Genomic DNA, 21,303 nt, shown 5'->3' on the forward strand with positions numbered 1-21,303 from the left:
ACCTGGAGTAACTCTTTCTAATTCAAGAAAATCGGAGACTCCTTTACTTAGATTTGTGAAGGAAAGCTTTGTTCAATAATAGCTTATAGTCCACAGTGTGGCCAAAATGAGGCCTTTATCCAACAAACTCAGAGCATCCTAGGAGCATAATGGCTGTCAAGCGGTTTAACGATATTATACCAGTCCTCTACTTTCAAGCAAAACACTCAAGGCAAGGATGATAAATAACTGGGTCACCAGAGACAGTATTCTTTTCTTGCTAAATACCACAATGCCCAAGACTCCTTACTTTTGGAATTTATCTTATATCTAACCTGAATTTGTACACTCTAACAGGTAAAGCCAAGCTAGATGACGTAAGAACTCCCTTAAAATCCATGTGCTCCATCAAAACCTTCACTAATGTCAAAATGACTGCATCTCAAAACTGTAAGATGTTATTAGAACTAAAACAGCCTAAGAGCTCATCCAATGGCTTAATTACCTCTCCATCCTCCTGTCCCAACCCGGTTTCACAAGGACCACAGGGTCCTTCCATTTCAGGGCATGGCCCTCTCTGTTCACAGTAACCCTATTTGAAGCAAATACATATTTTCAGATAAGCAGACTCGATAAAATAAAGAAACCAATTCAACCACTTGCATGTAAAAATTCTGGGGTATATAGAATTACTTCACTTTTCCAGTCATCCTCCACTGAATAAATACTATTAGAGAAGGTTTACAGATAGGTGTGGCTGTGAGTTAAAATCAGAGGAAAGAGAAAGTTAATTTAGATCAAGAACCGGAGCCTTCCATTTACCCCTCAAATCCCTAGTCATTGCCCTTTAGGAATTTGGAAATATAAATTCTCCATAAAGTAGCATGAATTAGTGTTCCTTTAGTATGGCATATTAATTTGTTGAAAATAGTCATGATTTTTCTTTTTTTTTCAAAAGCCTTATTTCATCCAAAGGTCTTAGAAACACTTCACAAACATCCTTTAAAGTCGACAATCTGGTGTGAAGACAAGCATGTCTCCTATCTTCTTAAAAATGTCACCATTCCATTCATGGCACTGACCTCTTACTCTTGGGCCTCAGTGTAGGGGTGGGGCATGTAGGGAGGGGCTGTGGAGACAGTGAGATGGAGAAGGTTTTTGTACACAGTGGTCACAGATGCAGGCTCTGGAATCAGACAGTATGGGTTGAACAGGATCTCTAACTTCGCTGCTCTGCTCCTTAGTTTCCATCATCCAGAGAATAGAAACAAGATGATTATCTCCTTCACAGAACAGCTGAGATCATAAAATGAGTTAATTCATGACAATATAAGAAATCAAAAGATGGCTGTTACTATTCTGAAGTGTATGTAGCATAAAAGGTTTTTCAAAAAGTATGCTGTCTCTCTAAACCAACAAATAAGTTAATTTTCTAAAAGTAGAGCATCAAACTGACTCCTCTAGAGGACTAGGGATCATCACGTGACTGACATTTCCAACTGAAATTACCCAAACTCATAGCTCGATTTCAAATCCATAATGCCAACAAAATGCTCAGGTAGCTTAAATCAGTGGTCTTCAACCCTGAGTGTGTACGAGCATTACTTGGAAGGCTCAGGAAACTACAGGTGAGGGTGCATTCCTGAGTTTCTGATCCACTGGGGCTAGGCTGGTGCCCAAGAAAGTGCATTTCTCCCGATTCCCCAGGTGACGCTGAGCTGCTGTTCTGTACTTTAAAAACCATCCTTGGGGCTTCCCTGGCGGCGCAGTGGTTGAGAGTCCGCCTGCCGATGCAGGGGACGCGGGTTCGTGCCCCGGTCCGGGAGGATCCCACATGCGGCGGAGCGGCTGGGCCCGTAAGCCGTGGCCGCTGAGCCTGCGCGTCCGGAGCCTGTGCTCCGCAACGGGAGAGGCCACAACAGTGAGAGGCCCGCGTACCGCAAAAAACAAACAAACAAACAAACAAAACCATCCTTGAAGATTACCTAACCTACACAGAGACAGACACACTCAAAACTCAGAAGAAAGAAATAACCAAAACATATGTTCACAGCAAAGATACCTACCCAAGTGGATCTGCTGGTAACAGAAGGGCACTACAGTTTGAAATATTGTACGAGTGTGTACACATGCGTGCGGGCCCATAGTATTTACATAAAGGTAATAGTGATACCACAGTCCCTTCATTTAATGATATATTCCCCCCCCCCCGAAAACAAAAGCAAAGTCAAAAGAAAAGTAATAATAATTTGTTTATATTTAAATTCTACTCAAGAAAAGCATGAAAGACACTACATAATAAGCCTGGCAATGGATACAACTGTTTCTCTTTCTTAATGTAATTTTAGAATCTTAAAATTTATAATGGGAGGAAACTGTGTCGCCTACAAAGAGTTGCTCAAACACAGATTTAAAACAATGGCATTATTAACCAGGAAAAAAACAAAGAGCAAGAAACCTAACCTCCCTAACAAGCACACATTACAAGTTAAAATGTGATTACCTGTTAAAAGGCAATATATCACCCAGTGTTGAGCACATATGTTTCCAGGTAAATAAACATCTGAGAAAGCAAGTTTGCAACCTCCTCCAGGAAGCAGACGTTGATAGGCTTGATCTCCACTTGGATTTATCATTTTCATGGGAAATAACCCAAAGAACTCACAAAGCATCAACTCTATGGCAAGTTTCAGTAAAAAGCCACAAGATTTTAAACTGCTTTTTAAAAGATGACTTCTCACCCACCCTGCCCCATATTTCCCAAGGAAATAAAAGCAGAAGTCCTAAAAGCAGCCAGACGGAAACACAGTGTCTGCGTAGCTTTGAGTCCACGGTGTCTGAAGGTAATTTCTGATTGTGAAGTCCTCTTCCTCTCTCCCTCTATTTCTCTCCAGAACACTCAAGACCTTACTGATGAAAGCTCAGAAGACTGTCTATCATAAAGAGTGTAAACAGCTAAACTAAGACATTAAAAGGAAAATAACCAGATGCCACTCTGCAGGTTTTATTAACTACCACATACTGGATACATTCAAATCCTTCAGAATCAACAGAGTAACCAGGTAACTTTATCTCTAGAAGTATTTGACAAGTATATGTATTTGCACTATGATGTGTGTGTAAATTTTTTCAAGTTTTCTTAAAGCTGGAAAACTTTAATAGCAATATCAATGCAGGTACTTATATGGGATATAAATTAAAATACAAGCTGCATTAATGATGTTAGAGATAACGACTAACTTCTTCACTAAAAAAAAAAAAAAAATTTATACAGAACATGGAAATAAAATTCAAATGGTCTTACTTATTTTACCTTGAGTGTAAAATGAAATTTAATATAGATAGAGGGAGCCAAATTTCTCAATACCAAGAATACTTATTAAATAAGTTACAGTCTATGCAAAATGAGCATTCCCAAAGTAGAATTTCCAAAACCATCAGGGCATAAACAAAGGCAAATAGCAGTAGCAAGGAAGGTTAAATCAGTGATCTTGTGTCAAATACTAGGGTTTATTTAGGTTTTGTTTGTTTGTTTGTTTGTTTGTTTAAGTTAAACAGGTGAGGAGGTATTGATAATTGAAGCCATACTGTGACATGAATCTTAACTTGTTCTACTTTCAGTAATTAAAGGATGGAAAAAAGAATTCCACTGACATTTGGGGGAACTTAGTGCTGCCTTTGTTATATTTAAATCTTTTAAATGGAAGCATTTTTTTTTAAATTTAGATATTTGTACTTTAACATTACCGTGTCTTATATTTAGGAATAATATTTTATATAGAATCAATTCCATTTGTTTTTGATGAATTAAAATTTTACAAATTTCATTTTAAATTTCAAAACTTAGATGCCAAATAATGTTTTCAAGTCAAGTGTTAATTTCCTTGATAGCTGCCTGTTGTAGTATAACAACCTACGGAACCAGACAAGGACATGATTTTGGTATTTTATTTTAATTACCATTATATATACTCTATAAATCTAGAAAGTATGCCCAGGCTGTTTTGAGGAATGCCTTCTGATGACTACATACAGAAGCCATTTCCTTATTTTTTTTAGCATTTAAAAATTTGCACTGAATGATATTCAAGAAAACGTATGTAAAACCTTAAAATTTACTGAGCAAAGTTGGAAAAGAGATACACATGGGTTAAAATATTTGGAGCTAAAGAATAGTCTCTCTGAGGCTGATTTTCAAATGGATGACTGAGCAATATAGAAGCAGAAATACCTTCCAATTATAAAAGAAAAAAAATGTTTCTGCTTTTGATTTATTTAACAATAATTTTTCCACAAGTGATGTTATACAAATTTCTTTTCACTTTTTACTTTTAAAATTCTACTCAGCAATTATCAGTCATTTCTCCTTAGAACCCTCTGAAGGTACTAGAGGAAATGAAGTCCAGGAACAAGGATGGTGTAGGAAAAGTGACTGTGAATAGAAACAAAAAAGTTAGAAGGCGTGGAAATGAAGCTGCAGAAGAATAAAGCACAGCCCGAATATTTCTCTTCTAGTTTTTATGTATGTGCACTTTTGCCTAAGATCTAAAATGTCCTATAAGAGGCAAACATTCAAAAAATAAGAAATACAAAGTAGCCACACCTTCACACGATGTTCTTCAGGCCATTTTATTTTGCTTCAGATAAAACATTTGTCACCACGAACTATTTTGAGATTTAATTTTCTGTGTTCTTACTGTCCCCGTGAGGCTCAGACACCTCAATTCTTCTGTGTTCTTACTAACTCTGTCCCAGTGAGGCTCAGACACCTCAATTTTTGTCCAAAAATGCTACCCAAAGAGATGAGAGTGAAATCAAATATCTGGGACTGAAAATAATCATCCCCTCTGTCCCCCTCTAGGTAGCAAAGAAGAAACACAAGCCATGGACAACCTCACCACTGCGTCTGGGAATAGCAGCCTGTGCACCAGAGATTACAAAATCACCCAGGTCCTCTTCCCCCTCCTCTATACCGTGCTGTTTTTCGTTGGACTCATCACAAACAGCCTGGCAATGAGGATTTTCTTTCAAATCCACAGTAAATCCAACTTTATTATTTTCCTTAAGAACACAGTCATTTCTGATCTTCTCATGATTCTGACTTTTCCATTCAAAATCCTCAGCGATGCCAAACTGGGAACAGGACCGCTGAGGGCCTTTGTGTGCCAAGTGACCTCCGTCGTATTTTACTTCACGATGTACATCAGTATCTCATTTCTAGGACTGATAACTATCGATCGCTACCAGAAGACCACCAGGCCATTTAAAACATCCAACCCCAACAATCTCTTGGGGGCTAAGATCCTCTCTGTCGTCATCTGGGCGTTCATGTTCTTACTCTCCTTGCCTAACATGATCCTGACCAACAGGAGGCCAAGTGACAAGAATGTGAAGAAATGCTCATTCCTGAAATCAGAGTTTGGTCTGGTCTGGCATGAAATAGTCAATTACATCTGTCAAGTCATCTTCTGGATTAATTTCCTAATTGTCATCGTATGCTACACGCTCATTACAAAAGAACTGTACAAGTCATACGTGAGAACAAGGGGCGTCGGTAAAGTCCCCAAGAAGAAGGTAAACATCAAAGTTTTCATCATCATTGCTGTATTTCTTATTTGTTTCGTTCCTTTCCATTTTGCCCGAATTCCCTACACCCTGAGTCAAACCCGGGATGTCTTTGACTGCTCTGCTGAGAACACTCTGTTCTACGTCAAAGAGAGCACTCTCTGGTTAACTTCCTTAAACGCGTGCCTGGATCCATTCATCTACTTTTTCCTTTGCAAATCCTTCAAAAATTCCTTGATGAGTATGCTGAGATGCTCCAATTCTGCATCATCTCCATCCCATAAAAACAGGAAAAAGGGACAGGATGGTGGTGACCCAAGTGAAGAGACCCCAATATAAACAAACTGAGGTAATATTTCAGTCTATTAGTGTCTGGGACTCCAAAAAGGCAAGCACTATGTGAAAATATTAATACTGACTAAGAAGTAGCCGAGTTAGTAACGATAACTCTTGAAACGAGTAACAGAAGGTGACAAAAGCAATTTTCGTTTACTTGTCCGGTACTGAAAGCAATCTTAAAATGCAGAAAAGTAACTGAACATGTAGCTGTGTAACAAAACAAACTGCACCCAGTCACCATGCCACGTGCAAAAACTACACAGAAGTCAGACGTGTAGAGTTTTGGCAAAATGGGTAACCACATAATAACATTTACAGTAATTTTAAAAATATATTACTGCTCACAATGCTATTATCAACTTATTATAATCAGCTAAGAATGATAAATCTGATAAAATCTTCTGACCAAATATTATACTTATATACTTATATATGTATATATACTTATACGTACTTACATATGTATATATATCCCAGTCCCTTAACCGAATACTGACCTATTGTGATACTCATAAGTAACTGGGACATGCAAAGAACAGGAACTACTAACTTTTAATTATAAGCAAAAACTTAAGGGAGTTAAACTAATTGAAATGGTAATTGATGAGACTAAATTTTTTTTTCATTAAGAAGATAGAGGTTTTAAAACTACCTTCTCAAGAAAAAGAGCAAAAGTAGCCAAGTTATTAAAATAGTTGCTTTATGACATTCTAATACCAAAAACTTATGAATATATCCTTAACACCAGAGAAACCAGTGTGCTACTATTTTGACAACTTTAGTAAATACAATACCATCATTGATACTTATCACTATTAACTAGCTTCTAGAAACCGCCTGCGATTTGGGTTAATGAACATTTCCCTTATGAGAAAAACAAGTTAAATATGATTATGCAGTTGAACAGTATAACTATTAGCAGGAAAGTGATGAAAATGTCTGGAATTACCTGTTTGTGTAGATAATAAAAAATTTACATTCAACTCTAAAACATACTTTGTGGGAATTTCTTTGTTCACAGATACTAGACACTATGACTCATCTTTCATATATGCCTACATAAACAAACCCCTTTAAGAGAAGATGGCTGCCAACACAATCCTTTTTATTACACACTATTGGGCAAAATCTCTTCTGAAGGTGACATCTCACATCAATTAGTTCATATGTAAATGAAAAAATAGGTCAAACTTATAATGTAGTCTGATTCCCCACAAGCCGTATTATTTTTTATTATAAAAAAAATACGGGGGCTTCCCTGGTGGCGCAGTGGTTGCGCGTCCGCCTGCCGACGCAGGGGAACCGGGTTCGCGCCCCGGTCCGGGAGGATCCCACATGCCGCGGAGCGGCTGGGCCCGTGAGCCATGGCCGCTGAGCCTGCGCGTCCGGGGCCTGTGCTCCGCGACGGGCGAGGCCACAGCAGAGGGAGGCCCGCGTACCACACACACACACACACACACACAAAATACGTAACACACTTGGAAGTGGACACGATTTATCTCCATTATTTAGGATCCTCAGAGGTGATTCCCAAATACAAGGCATAGAAACCAGTATCTAAATATAATGTGAGAAGAAATAAAAATGGTGAGTTGTAGGAAAAGGAAGTTCACTGAACTCCAATAATCATCTGTTTTATTCTGCTGAGTTAAATTTCAGTACACAGTTGAACTCATTTAACTCTCTAGATGGCCTCTATTCTTGAGTGGCCGCATTTCCTTCTCTGGCACTTCTGCAAGCAAGCACTGGATGTCAGTGGAGATGCACACAGAGGCACGCGTCAAAAAAGATGCATATTCGACCTACTGCTGGGGCAAAGGCAGTAGCCATTTCTGCCAGGTAAACCAATGCAATTCACTCCAATGTCATATGAGTAAGCACATTCTGTAAGAATACCAGGACATTTGAGCTGGAAGAGAAACTAAGGATCAACTAATCTGACCATCTTACTTTGTATATGGGAAAAGTGAAGGGCAGCTTTACTCCTCAATCCAGTCAAGTCAGGGGTAGAGAGTGGATGAAAGCTGGCCGCCTCACGGTGCCAGGATCGCATGAGGTGTCGCGAGACTACAGGCTGGGCAGAGATTTCCTGAATAATCTTTCATTTTGGATTCAACTCAATTCACTGAGATGACAATTTCCACAAGAGAAAGAAAAAGAAAAAAAAAAACAAAACAGAAAAGCTAATGGTATTACAATACTTTTGTGGAAAAAAAATTGTAAAATGTTTGGAATTATCTATGTTTTTATATATAACATGAAAAATTTCCATTAAACTCTAAATCACACTTTGTTGATACTTCTATATCAAACATCAAACTGATCCCATTCAAGACAGACTGAGAGATCAGTATTTATGGAGCACTCATTATACACAGAAAATGTCACTAACTCTAGCTTTAATAGTTTTAATATACACAATACAGGTCACATTTCACAATAACTTCGAGAGACAGAGAGAGAGAGAGAGAGAGAGAGAGAGAGAGAGAGAGAGAGAGAGAGATGTCAAATTTTGTAGACTCAGGTTCAGAAGGTGAGACAAACAAAATGTAGTCTTGCCCATAGCCTTGGTGGCTAACAAGTCCTAAGGATGCTGGTTATTGGAAGTTTCTCTCAGTGGTTTCGTATATAAAGAGTCTAAGGCAGGTGTGACAAACTCTAGCCTACAAGCCAAATCTAGCCTAGCACCTGTTTTGTACAGCCTGTGACTTAAGAATGGTTTTTACATTTTCAAATGTTTGCAGGAGGAAAATCAGGAGGAGGAATAAAACTTTACGTTGCATTAAAGTATGAAATTCAAGTTTTGGTGTTCGTAAGGTTTTATTAGCACACAAGCCACACCCACTCAGGTTTTGTCTATGGCTGGTTTCCGGCTACAACAACAGGGCTGAGTAGTTGTGACAGACTGCAGGGTCACAAAACCTAAATATTTACTAACTGGCTATTTAGAAGATTGACAACCCCTGGACTAGAACTCTAAAAACAGGGAGAAAAGCCCTATGTAGAGAAAGAACGCCCTCTTCATGCGTCGCGATGTTTCAGCGGTTTTGCACTGAAACACCTACAGGTTCCTGCGGCTGACCTAGATGGCCTGGTAACACCCAAAGCGGGAACTAGGATTACAATGAGGCTGGTGGGAACGCAAGCCGATAAGTAAGGAGAAACAGCCTGACTTTTTTTTTAGAAAATGGGAAAAGGGCAAGAAAAAAATCAATTTCCAGGAGAAATACAAATAGGCAATGAAAATATGAAAAGATATATGTACCCTCGCTAATAAATAAATTTATATTTACATGACATGGCTTTTTTCACCTGTAAGTTTAGAATTGATTTAGAAGATTTCTCGTAATAGTGGATAATCCTACTTGGTGGGACTATAAATGGGTGCAGTCTTTCTGGAAAGCTTTTGGAAAATATCATTCAACATTGCAATGCATAGCTTTTGATCCAGTAATCCCACTTCTAGGAAACTTCCTATAAATATATGTTGGAACAAGATACAAAAATACATGGAGAGGTATTTGCTCTACAGCATGTTTTCAACAGAGGAAAAACGGGGAAAAAAGAAAACGTGCATCAGTAACAGCTTAACTAAACGATGGTACCTTTATATAGTGTAACTTTTTTTTTTTTTTTTTTTTTTTTTGGTACGCAGGCCTCTCACTGCCGTGGCCTCTCCTGTCGCGGAGCACAGGCTCCGGACGCGCAGGCGCAACGGCCATGGCTCACGGGCCCAGCCGCTCCGCGGCACGTGGGATGTGGGATCCTCCCGGACCGGGGCACGAACCCGCGTCCCCTGCATCGGCAGGCAGACTCTCAACCACTGCGCCACCAGGGAAGCCCTAGTGTAACTTTAAAAAAAAAAAAAACTTGTTAGCAAATCTTCATGTACTAACATGGAATGAAACAAAGATCTAATATGTCAATACATAAATATATATATATATATATATATATTTGTACACACACTGGTATGTATATGTAAAGGGAATTAACTTTCACTTTCTACTATATATGTCTATATTTGAATTCTTTAAACTGGTTTTCCTTTTATAATAAAATTATGAAACTGGATATTAATATATGTGTTTCAGATAATAGTGTGAATTTATTGCCTGTTTCCAGTTATATGTAGAGGTTTTCTAATATTAAATTTGTTTATACACAGACCACTACAGTTAATGTTAAACTGCATAATTTATTTTAGATTATTACCACCTTGGGTTAATTCATTGTGGGATTTTAAACACTTCCATATAATCTCAGAAAGTACCGTGGTATCCTTTGACGGGAAGTAAAAGGCTCCTCTATGAGCATAGGAGTTCCCACTTTGGCTTTCACTCCAAATGAAAGCAAATACTTCCACATCCTTTCAGTTGTTATTTATACGGTAGTGGTTACATCAACATGAACATTATATTGTTGACTCTGATCCAAGAGACGTCCCGAAGGAGACACAGCAAGTGCAAAAAGTAGTTTATTCCCATTTGGCAGGTTTCTAATTTCTATGACTCTTCCCTACATATCTGATTCTCTCCTGATCCTACTGCTATGAACCAATTTAGGTTTTCAACCTGGCACCTCACTTTGAGACTAAGAGTTTCACAAGTCCCTGAAACTTTATAGTGGATTGTATCTCCTCACTCATCAATCAGTGATACCCAGCTCAGAAACTCCAGAATTTGGTAAACAATTCCACATTCACCCTGTCTCTGGCTTCTGGCAGACAGGAGAGAGAGAGGCTGGTTCCAAGCGCGGGCTCTGAAACCAGACCATGAGGGTTTACAGCGGGCTTTGGTTGCAGGACTTTGGGCAAACTGCTTAACGTCTGCCCTTCCATTTTCTCATCTGTAAAATGGGACGGATCTCTGAGACTGCCGTAAGAATTAAATAAGACCAGATAAGCACTTAGGAAGTACACCTAGTGTGATTTAATTAGTTTTGGCTAAATTCCCTTTGAGCTTGATAGGATTTTAAATGTTTAGTGTAGGAGCTTGCCAAATCGGAATAATTTCTAGGACCCTTCATCTGTTATCTTCTGCGATTCACCCCTGTCTTTTGTGTACCGTCCCCTCAGGTGCACACAGTATTCCATTTTTCTTTTAATTTCATTTAACAAGAAACTTACTAACACGTACCACTTGACGGACATTATTCAAAGCACCTGGCAAACGTTCACTCATTTTATCCCCTTAACAACCCTATAAAGCAAATACTATTACTTATTTTCATTGTTAGGAGGGGGCACTGGTTTCATACAGAGCATAAGTAACTTGACCAAAGTCACAAGTAAAGGTGGAATAAGGAAATGAACCCAGGCCCTCTGGCTCCTGAGGCAGTGCTCCTGTCCCATCACAGCCTCTAAGATATGGCATCAAGGGTGAAGGACCCTCCCTCAGGAGGCACCAGCACCACTGTGAACTAAGAGACTGTTGGCCAATAACGTTTGAAGCACGTGGACATAAAGGAATGAGTGATTTGTTGGATACTTACTACAGTGAAACATTTTGAAACCGACTACATTTAAGAGAAGATACTTCTGTAACTCTAGAAATGCCACCGTAAACCAGTTCCTCCTCTTAGGTTTGCCACATTTCGGCATTTTGAAATTTGACCAAAAAGTGATTTCCAGTTTTCATATTATGAAACTATCTTGCACAGCATTTCCCTTGTTTAAATGGAAACTATCCCAAACCTGCATCTAAATAACGGATTTGGAGCCATCAGGAAATTTATACTTAATTGACATAGGTCTAATCCCTCTACTTAAATTTTTTTAAGTTTGCTTTTATTCTCTACTGAAGCAAATAAAAGGATATATGTTTAAATTATATTCCGTTACATTAATAAAATCCAGAATCTGTATTTTCCAAGAATCAATTTATTTGAGTCAAACACCAATTTTCCAGACTGTGCCACCACACTGGGTAGTTCCAACCAGAATTATCAGGCATCCTATTCCCTCATAAAAATGTCCGGTGGGATACGTAATTTTATTCTCAGAGTTCCAAGCTAAGTCACCCAAAATGCTCGATCAAGCCAACGTGACAGCCTGGTCCAATTCTGTGGTAAAACTCATAGCAAGAAATATGAAGTGAAACTCACGATGGAGAACTCCACATTCCCTCATAGGATCTTCTGATTTCCTCTTTCCCTTTAGCTATCTGGCAAGCAAACATTTCTTCTCAGACAACAGCTTTCTCTATACAAAAGCAGCAATTACATACTTCCAAAAATTTTATAGAACTTGACCCAAGGTCGACTGATGAAATTCCTAAAGTTTTCAGCACTTTGCATACAATCACAAATACAGAAGAGACTTCCAAAAATGGCTTTCTAATAAGTGAAATATTATATCTCCATTTAAATCTGCAATTCACTCACCAGAACAGCGAGTGGCTAACATTTTTTTTCATGCTTCATATATAGTCAGCACTATTCTAGGCACTCATCTCACCTCTCAACACTGAGGTATGTACTATTATTAAACCCATTATACAGATGGGGAAAATGAGGCACAGAGCTACTAAATCGTTTGTCTATTATCTACTACCCAGTAATTGGTGAATCTGGAATTCTAACCCCCCAAAATTTGGGTCTTATAGCCCTTAACTCTTAGACAATATATCCTTTTATCTCTCAGAGATTGAAAGACCAAAAGACTAAGATACAAGCCTACAGAAATAATCAGGTCATACCTAAAGAACACACATTTCTGAAAAAAGCAGGCTACAAGGATGCAGATGACGATGCTGTCTGATTTTAGAGTCAACTCTTATTCTCCTACAATTTGGGGCTGTTTTCTTTACATTTCTCCCTATTATTATATACAAAAGTCACTAAAAATTCCATTGAACATGTAGAGAAGATAAACTGCAGGAAAATTATTATATGAGAAAATATAAAAACAACTGCAACTAAACTGACTTACTCAAACCAGAGTAGATTAACAGTATATAAGTTTAAAATGAGAGAGCTTCCGTATTAGAAAATCCCCCAAAGGTTTACATATGAAGAGGTTCTAATGGATCACAGTGCACACGTGAAAATGAGGAAGGAAACTGGGTATAAGAAAGCAGAACGACATCTGCTTCACATGCCCTTCATGGGCTGAACTAATGACTGCCTCGATCGGAAGACACTGAGCTGAGAATCCTCCCGAACAAAGGTGAATTTCAACTGTTATTATGAGTGGCTTGCTTATAAATGATGGAACATGTTCAAGGGAAAAAAAAAATGCTTTAAGGTTAACATTCTACAAACCTTAGATTATGAGCCTAGGAAATTACATAATGTACAGCAATCTGACATGGATAACTTTACCTCTCAGCCAGCTTTGTTTTACTGCCATGCCAAAAGTCGAACTTGTGAATGGGGTAGAACCGGTTATTTGGATTTCATAAGGGTGTGAAAGTAATGGTACTGTTACAAGTACCAAAAATGTACTATGTGCTTTAAAAATTCTGGCCAGAAACAACATGTGACTTCTCAAATGATCTATTAAATGTGATGAATACATGTGAGGTGCTAATATGCTGCAAACCTAAAGTCTGCTTCTAACGAGTAGTGTTTTGAAATCATGAAATGCTTCTTGTTTTACTCTGTGTGTATGTTTATGTGTAACAGCTGACATTGGAAACCATGAACGACACAGTGATGAAGGGCTTCAACGGGTCTGAGAGGTGCCCCAGGGACATGCAGGCGGCACACCTGGTGTTCCCAGCCAGCTACACTGTCGTCTTCTTCGCGGGCACCCTGCTGAACACTTTGGCCCTGTGGGTGTTCATTCACATCCCCAGCTCCTCCACCTTCATCGTCTACCTCAAAAATACTTTGGTGGCCGACCTGATAATGACGCTCATGCTTCCGTTTAAAATCCTCTCAGACGCGCGCCTCGGACCCTGGCAGCTCAGAGCCTTTGTGTGTCGTTTCTCTGCCGTCGTCTTTTATGAGGCCATGTATGTGGGCATCACCCTGCTGGGGCTCATAGCCTTTGACAGGTTCCTCAAGATCATCAGACCTTTTGGAAAATTTTTCGTACAAAAACCTGCTTTTGCAAAAGTGGTCTCAACCCTCATCTGGATCTTTTTGTTCTTCCTCTCCCTGCCAAATATGATCTTAAGCAACAAGGAAGCAACACCGTCATCTGTGAAAAAGTGTGCCTCCTTAAAGGGTCCTCTTGGGCTGAAATGGCATGCAGTGGTGAGCTACATTTCCCAGTTCATTTTCTGGACTGTTTTTGTCCTAATGCTTCTATTCTATATGGTGATTGCGAAAAAGGTATACAATTCTTATACAAAGTCCAAGAGTAAGGGCAGCAAAAACAGCAAAAGGCTAGAAGGTAAAGTATTTGTTGTCGTGGCTGTCTTCTTTGTGTGTTTCGCTCCATTTCATTTCGCCAGAGTCCCATATACTCACAGCCAAACCAACAGTAAGACTGACTGTCGATTGCAAAATCAACTGTTTCTAGCTAAAGAAACCACCCTTTTTTTGGCAGCAACTAACATTTGCATGGATCCCTTAATATATATATTCTTATGTAAAAAATTCACAGAGAGGCTACCATGCATGAAAGGGAGAAAGATTGCAGCATCCACCTGGGAAAATCATATGAGTCAGTCAGACAATATAACCCTAAGCTGATAACTTTATCATGGTTAACGATTGACTGACAAGACTTCAAAAGGCAATTTACTTGGAAATCAAATGTAAGCAGTGAAAGAAAAGATGGCTTCGAGCAAATGCTTTCTAACATTTTACTATCCTCGCGTACAGAAAGGATTATATAAATTTTAATTCCACGTAGATCTATTCATAAGCTGAATGAAGTATCCGTAAGAGAATGCAACAGGAAGCAAACAGCCACTAGAAGTCACCTTTTCAAGAGCGTTCACTTACACTTTGGAAAAGATTTATCATGGGGAAATGTATATTCCTAAAAATACATATTTTCTAATTATAAAAAATATATTCCTCCACTCTAAAACACCTCCTCACATCCTTCTGCACATGTAATTCAAACAACACTACTGCTTTTGTATCCCACCTGCTGATTTAAAAAGAAAAAAACCCAAAAAACCCACCTTGCGAGTCCTTTGGTGAAAACTGAGGCTAGAGGTTGAAAGGGATGCTAGATGTAAAGCGTCTGGAAAGCCCAGATACCTGATGAAGGCGCTTCTCCTTACAAACAGCCTCTTCCCCAGTATGCAGCTACACCATAGGAGGCACAAGCAGCATTATTAAGCCACATAAAACTTTGTACTGTAATACTTCGCTTACATCCTGAGTGTGTACAAATTCACGGGCAAGAATACTGTATTCTTATTCTTTGGAACGCCCCCTCTGCCCAGCAAAGACTCTAACGGTGGTTGAATATTCCACCTACTCAGCAAAGCCTTCCTGGGCCAGCACCTCCATGCTCCTTCCTCATGTCTCTGGTTGAAAATAATTACCTCTCCCACCACTGTTTGGGTATGTGTTAGGGCCCTCAATGACGAGTTCCTTTTACTAGCTTGCTGTATTCTTTTTTTTTTTTTTAATAGATTTATTTATTTATCTTTGGCTGCGTTGGGTCTTCGCTGCTGCGAGCGGGCTTTCTCTAGTTGCGGCGAGCGGAGGCTACTCTTCGTTGTGGTGCGGGGGCTTCTCACTGAGGTGGCGTCTCTTGTTGCGGCGCACGGGCTCTAGGCACGCGGGCTTCAGTAGCTGTGGCTCACGGGCTCAGTAGTTGTGGCCCGCGGGCTGTAGAGCGCAGGCTCAGTAGTTGCGGCGCACGGGCTTAGTTGCTCCGCGGCATGTGGGATCTTCCTGGACCAGGGCTCGAACCCGTGTCCCCTGCACTGGCAGGCGGATTCTTATCCACTGTGCCACCAGGGAAGTCCCTAGCTTGCTGTATTCTTGACTACATCCCCCAAAGATGGTTAGGATTTTTTAAGAAAGACAACATATTTTGAAGACAGAAAATATGTCACGTTTTCTTGGTATCTCCCACAATACTTCCCACAGAGGATAAATTACAAATGTTTTAAATAGAATATGTCATCGTTATGCCATTCTTGGTAGATAGATATAGATAGAACTGCTGACCCACGATCAGTAACATCTATACTGGGAAATTTTTAGAGGATGGTGACCTACTTGTACTTATTTACCTCCATATGTTTTCCTGAATCTCTCTGTGGTTCAAAAAAGAGCTGCTAAAGTATGGTTATCTGGAATTGTAGATGCCGATTTGCACCTTCTAGATAAAATGTACAAAGGAGTAGTCGTGCTCTGTAGATGTGCCACTAGTTCCAATACAACCATCAGACTGTGAACCCCAGGCCTCTTTCCATGGCCTCAAAGGCCCTGAAGGCCCTGGAACTTGCCCACCTTTCTGGCCTTTTTTCCTAAGCATTCTTCCATCCTTGGAAATTCACACTCTTGTATAAGTTTATAATTATCAGAAAATGCCATGCTCCTTTTTTGCCCCCGTGTCATTGCACTTGTAAATTTCCCTCTGACTCACCAAGAAAACCCTTATCCATCCGTGGAACCCTAAGTTGCCATCACTTAAACCATGAAATCTCATCTGGCTGAATTCCCACCACCACCTCAAACCCAATCACTCCATCATCTGTCTGTTGTCACCTCTCAATTATTATAATGATCACACTGCTTTGTAATTACTGGCTCATACATGTATCTACTCTTTTAATACCCTATGTGTACTTTTGAGAGCAGAGATTGTGTCTCATTGTGCAATCAATAAATATTTGATAAAATACCAAACTGGCTTTATTTTTACATACTAGAGAAGCAAAAGGGAAGCCAATTTTCACTGATGTTTTTCTTATCAAATGATAATATAAACTTCTTGAAAGCTCAAGCTCTTTTTAGTCGGTCTCCTATGCATGGACTCAGGGGCCTGGGAAGTGCGGGTGTTCTTGGGTTCACTAGTAAAAGAGCGGGAAGGAGGCAGGATTACTGAACAGTACACGTAGAGCTTGGGGGCTAACGTCTTATCATCATTTCGGTTTTAAAGCTATTGACAAAATGCTTTAGCTATGTGTTGTTGGTTTTGGTTAAGTAAAATTTGTAACTGTAGCATATTACCATCACCAAAACTCTTAGAAAGTACTTTGACATCTGATTTTCATTTGCTAAAATAAAAGAATTGAGTTATAATAACTATTAGAGATGTCACTAAATCCATGTTACCTTTACTGAGTACATTATACAATCATGAGCAGACTCTAATAATGTATTACAAGTAACTGCATCTAAGACACATTTCAAACTATGCTTGGGAATATAACCCATGTATTTCAGCTCTAATAGTATTTTCAAAATATACTGAATGGATATAGATAATGAATATAATTTTTTAGAAAGATCTTTCAAGATAAAATTTCAATAGGAAATGTGCCCACCATAAATGCAAATATTTCATTCCATTATAATAATATTACAGTCAAAAGCAGAGTTCCTGATGTGTAGAATGAAATAATCTACCAAGAACTTAGAGAAGAGTCAGCTTAAAATCACATTCACAAAATGAAATATTTGAGGAGAGCTTCCCAGACTAGCAATCACAAATACTAAAATCTAGAATACTTACAGAATGGGGAACTAACTATACCATTAATGAGACATAGAAGAGAGGAAAAAGGGGAAAAAAAGGGGAAAAAAACATTAGTAGCTTTGGTAAAGTCTGTAACCTCAGAGCACAATTAAGGGCTTCTGTCAAAAGCTAAACTGTCATCATTTTTACTGGATAAGGCCTTCCAAATACCCCTGGATGCAGGGGAAGTGGGAGAGGATATTGTCCCATGCAGAATTAGTCTTCAGAAACCAAGAGAAATTACTGTAAAAGGGGAAGGAATTCTGCCCATTTTTTGACTGGGTTGTTTGCTGTGATGGTATTAAGCTGCATGAGCTGTTTGTAAATTTTGGAGACTAATCCCTTGCCAGTCACATCATTTGCAAATATTTTCTCCCAATCTGTGGGTTGTCTTTTCATTTTGTTTATGGTTTCCTTTGTTGTGCAAAAGCTTTTGAGTTTAATTAGGTCCCATTTGTTTATTTTTGCTTTTATTTCCATTACTCTGGGAGACGGATCAAAAAACATTGCTGCGATTTATGTCAGAGAGTGCTCTGCCTAGGTTTTCCTCTAAGAGTTTTATAGTGTCCAGTCTCACATTTAGGTCTTTAATCCTCTTTGAGTTTATTTTTGTGTATGGTATTAGAGAATGTTCTAGTTTCATTCTGTTACATGTAGCTGTCCAGTTTTCCCAGCACCATTTATTGAAGAGACTGTCTTTCCCCCATTGTATAGTCTTGCCTCCTCTGTCATAGATTAATTGACCACAGATGCATGTGTTTATTTCTGGGCTTTCTATCCTGTTCCACTGATGTATATTTTTATGTTCTGTGCCAGTACCATTACTGTTTTGATGACTGTAGCTTTGTAGCGTAGTCTGAAGTCAGGGAGCCTGATTCCTCCAGCTCCTTTTTTCTTTCTCAAGATTACCTTGGCTATTTGGGGTCTTTCGTGGCTCCATACAAATTTTAAGATTTTTTTTTATTCTAGTTCTGTGAAAAATGCCATTGGTAATTTGATAGGGATTACACTGAATCTGTAGATTGCCTTGGGTAGTACAGTTATTTTGACAATATTGATTCTTCCAATCCAAGAACATGGTATATGTCTGTGTGGTCTGGGATTTCTTTCATCAGAGTCTTATAATTTTCAGAGTACAGGTCTTCTGTCTCCTTAGGTAGGTTTATTCCTACGTATTTTATTCTTTTTGATGAGATGGTAAATGGGATTGTTTCTTGAATTTCTCTCTCTTGATTGTTCACTGTTAGTGTACAGAAAGGCAACAGATAAATAGACATTTCTCCAAAGAAGACATACAGTGGCCAAGACACACATGACAAGGTGTTCAACATCACTGTAAGAGAAATGAAAATCAAAACTACAATAAGGGGCTTCCCTGGTGGCGCAGTAATTGAGAATCCGCCTGCTGATGCAGAGGACACGGGTTCAAGCCCTGCTCTGGGAGGATCCTACATGCCGTGGAGCAACTAGGCCCGTGAGCCACAACTACTGAGCCTGCGTGTCTGGAGCCTGTGCTTCGCAACAAGAGAGGCCGCGATAGTGAGAGGCCCGTGCAGCGCGATGAAGAGTGGCCCCCGCTTGCCACGACTCGAGAAAGCCCTTGCACAGAAACGAAGACCCAACACAGCAAAAATAAATAAATAAATAAATAAATTAATTAATAAACTCCTACCCCCAACATCTTCTTTAAAAAAAAAAAAAAAAAAACTACAATAAGATATCACCTCACACCAGTCAAAATAGCTACCAACAAAAAAATCCACAAATAATAAATGCTGGAGAGGGTGTGAAGAGAAGGGAACCCTCCTACACTGTTGGTGGGAATGTACATTGGTACAGCCACTATGAAGAACAGGATGAGGGTTCCTTAAAAAACCAAAAGTAGAGCTACCATATGATCCTGCAATCCCACTCCTGGGCATATATCCAGACAAAAACATGGTCTGAAAGGATACATGCACCCCAATGTTCATTGCAGCACTGTTTACAATAGCCAAGACATGGAAGCAACCTAAATGTCCATCGACAGATGACTGGATAAAGAAGATGTGATACATATATACAATGGAATATTACTCAGCCATTAAAAAGAATGTAATAATGCCATTTGCAGCAACATGGATGGACCCTAAAGATTGTCATACTGAGTGAAGTCAGACAGGGAAAGAGAAATAGTGTATGCTACCACTTATATGCAGAATCTAAAAAGAAATGATACAAATGAACTTATTTACAAAACAGAAGACTCATACACTTAGAGAACTAACTTACGGTTACCGGGGGGATGGGTGGGTTGGGGGAGGGATAGATTGGGAGTTTGGGATTGACATGTACACACTGCTATATTTAAAATGGATAAACAACAGGGAGCTATTGTATAGCACAGGGAACTCTGCTCAATATTATGTAACAAGCTAAATGGGAAAAGAATTTGAAAAAGGATAGATACATGTACATGTATAACTGTATCACTCTGCTGTACACCTGAAACTATCACAACATTGTTAATCAACTATACTCAAATATAAAATAAAAAGTTAAAAAAAAAATGAAAAAAAAAAAAAGGCAGGGGCTGGGGAGGAAGAGGCAGGGAAGCAGTGTGAATTCCCAACTCAAAGAAGTTAGATGGCTGATAAAGTGATCATGACATCAGAATATAAAATAATTATTCAGTCTTATTAATCTCATCACTTCATATATTCCATATGCATTTAAAAGCAGCTCGTTCCATAACTTTCTAAAGTCTTCGTCCTAAAAATGCCTGACCATCACCCCAGGTAAACTGTACTCTTCCAGCAAGTTAACAGATCAAAGCTCACGTAGATTCGATCTTAACAGAACAAAAGCACCACAGCAGAGGAACCCACACCCAGCTGTGTTTAATAGCTAAGGGAGTACACACTGAAAAGACAGCAGCCCTTACAAATCAATTGAAGTGCCTGGAAACACAACTCCACATTTTAAATTTTACATGGAAACCAAATGTAGGTAATATGAATATAGGATACATGTGTTAAATCAGTAGTTTTCAAACTTTAGCAGGTACCAGAACCAGCTGGAAGGATTCTTAAAACACAGATTGCAAGAGAAACTCCAGTTTCTGGTTCAGTAGGTCTGGGGTGAAGCCTGAGAATAAGTTTCCAGGAGATAAGGATGCTATCGACTTGGGCCACATGTTAAGAACCACTGTGCTAAAAGTTCCTTGAGGTTCATACATCCATAAGGACCGATTCACAGCACAGCACTGCACTCCTGGACATGAATGCCTAGGGGTGAGATCTGTCAACAGGAGACAAACAACACTGTCACAAAGACAGCAGGACGGATACAAGGTGACAGGCGGTGGCATGAACTACAGCTACCTGGAAAGTTCACGTCCCACTTAGGGGAGCCTCTACTATTCAGTGCCAGCTGTTGGCACGGGAGGGAACTGGGGCCCAGGGCTGCTAACTGGTAGCCACAGCAGCAGTAAAACCAGCGTCAGCAACAACAAAAACAGCACACATTACTTACTATTTACTATGTACCAGGCAAGCATGCCAAGAGCTTTAAATATACTGCTCCATTTAAAAATTCCAGGAAGCCTATCAAGTGCTATCGTTATTTCCGTTTTAGAGATAAGGAAGTTGAGAAACAGAGAAGTTAAGCAACTTGCACGGGGCCACACGACTTATAAGTAGCAAGGCTAGGACTCTTAATTCAGACTCTGGCTTCTGAGCTCATATTCTTTTTTTTTTTTTTTTTTTTTTGCGGTACGCGGGCCTCTCACCGCTGTGGCCTCTCCCGTTGCGGAGCACAGGCTCCGGACGCGCAGGCTC

At 39.4% G+C, this 21,303-nt stretch overlaps 3 protein-coding genes across 4 annotated transcripts in view; 2 read left to right on the top strand and 1 right to left on the bottom strand.

Moving 5' to 3' along the window:
* Positions 1 to 21,303, bottom strand: part of MED12L (mediator complex subunit 12L) — a 316,215-nt gene that overhangs the window by 77,384 nt on the left and 217,528 nt on the right. The window lies entirely within an intron of this gene.
* P2RY12 (purinergic receptor P2Y12) lies at positions 2,874 to 6,874 on the top strand. Its single transcript, XM_007119375.1, has 2 exons — positions 2,874 to 3,041; positions 4,841 to 6,874. Exon 2 carries the CDS (start codon positions 4,864 to 4,866, stop codon positions 5,881 to 5,883), a length of 1,020 nt encoding a protein of 339 aa, XP_007119437.1. The 5' UTR covers positions 2,874 to 3,041; positions 4,841 to 4,863; the 3' UTR covers positions 5,884 to 6,874.
* Positions 12,999 to 19,208, top strand: P2RY13 (purinergic receptor P2Y13). 2 transcript variants are annotated; one of them, XM_028488672.2, is made up of 3 exons: positions 12,999 to 13,051; positions 13,510 to 14,085; positions 18,733 to 19,208. In XM_028488672.2, the coding sequence occupies exons 2-3, from the start codon at positions 13,525 to 13,527 to the stop codon at positions 18,799 to 18,801; spliced, it is 630 nt and encodes a 209-aa protein (XP_028344473.1). In that variant the 5' UTR covers positions 12,999 to 13,051; positions 13,510 to 13,524; the 3' UTR covers positions 18,802 to 19,208. The 2 variants fall into 2 exon arrangements, with proteins under 2 accessions (XP_028344473.1, XP_007119440.1); XM_007119378.2 differs by lacking the exon at positions 18,733 to 19,208 and having other exon boundaries at positions 13,510 to 14,526.

Source organism: Physeter macrocephalus, chromosome 1 (assembly GCF_002837175.3).
Source record: "Physeter macrocephalus isolate SW-GA chromosome 1, ASM283717v5, whole genome shotgun sequence".
Classification (NCBI taxonomy): Eukaryota; Metazoa; Chordata; class Mammalia; order Artiodactyla; family Physeteridae; genus Physeter; species Physeter macrocephalus.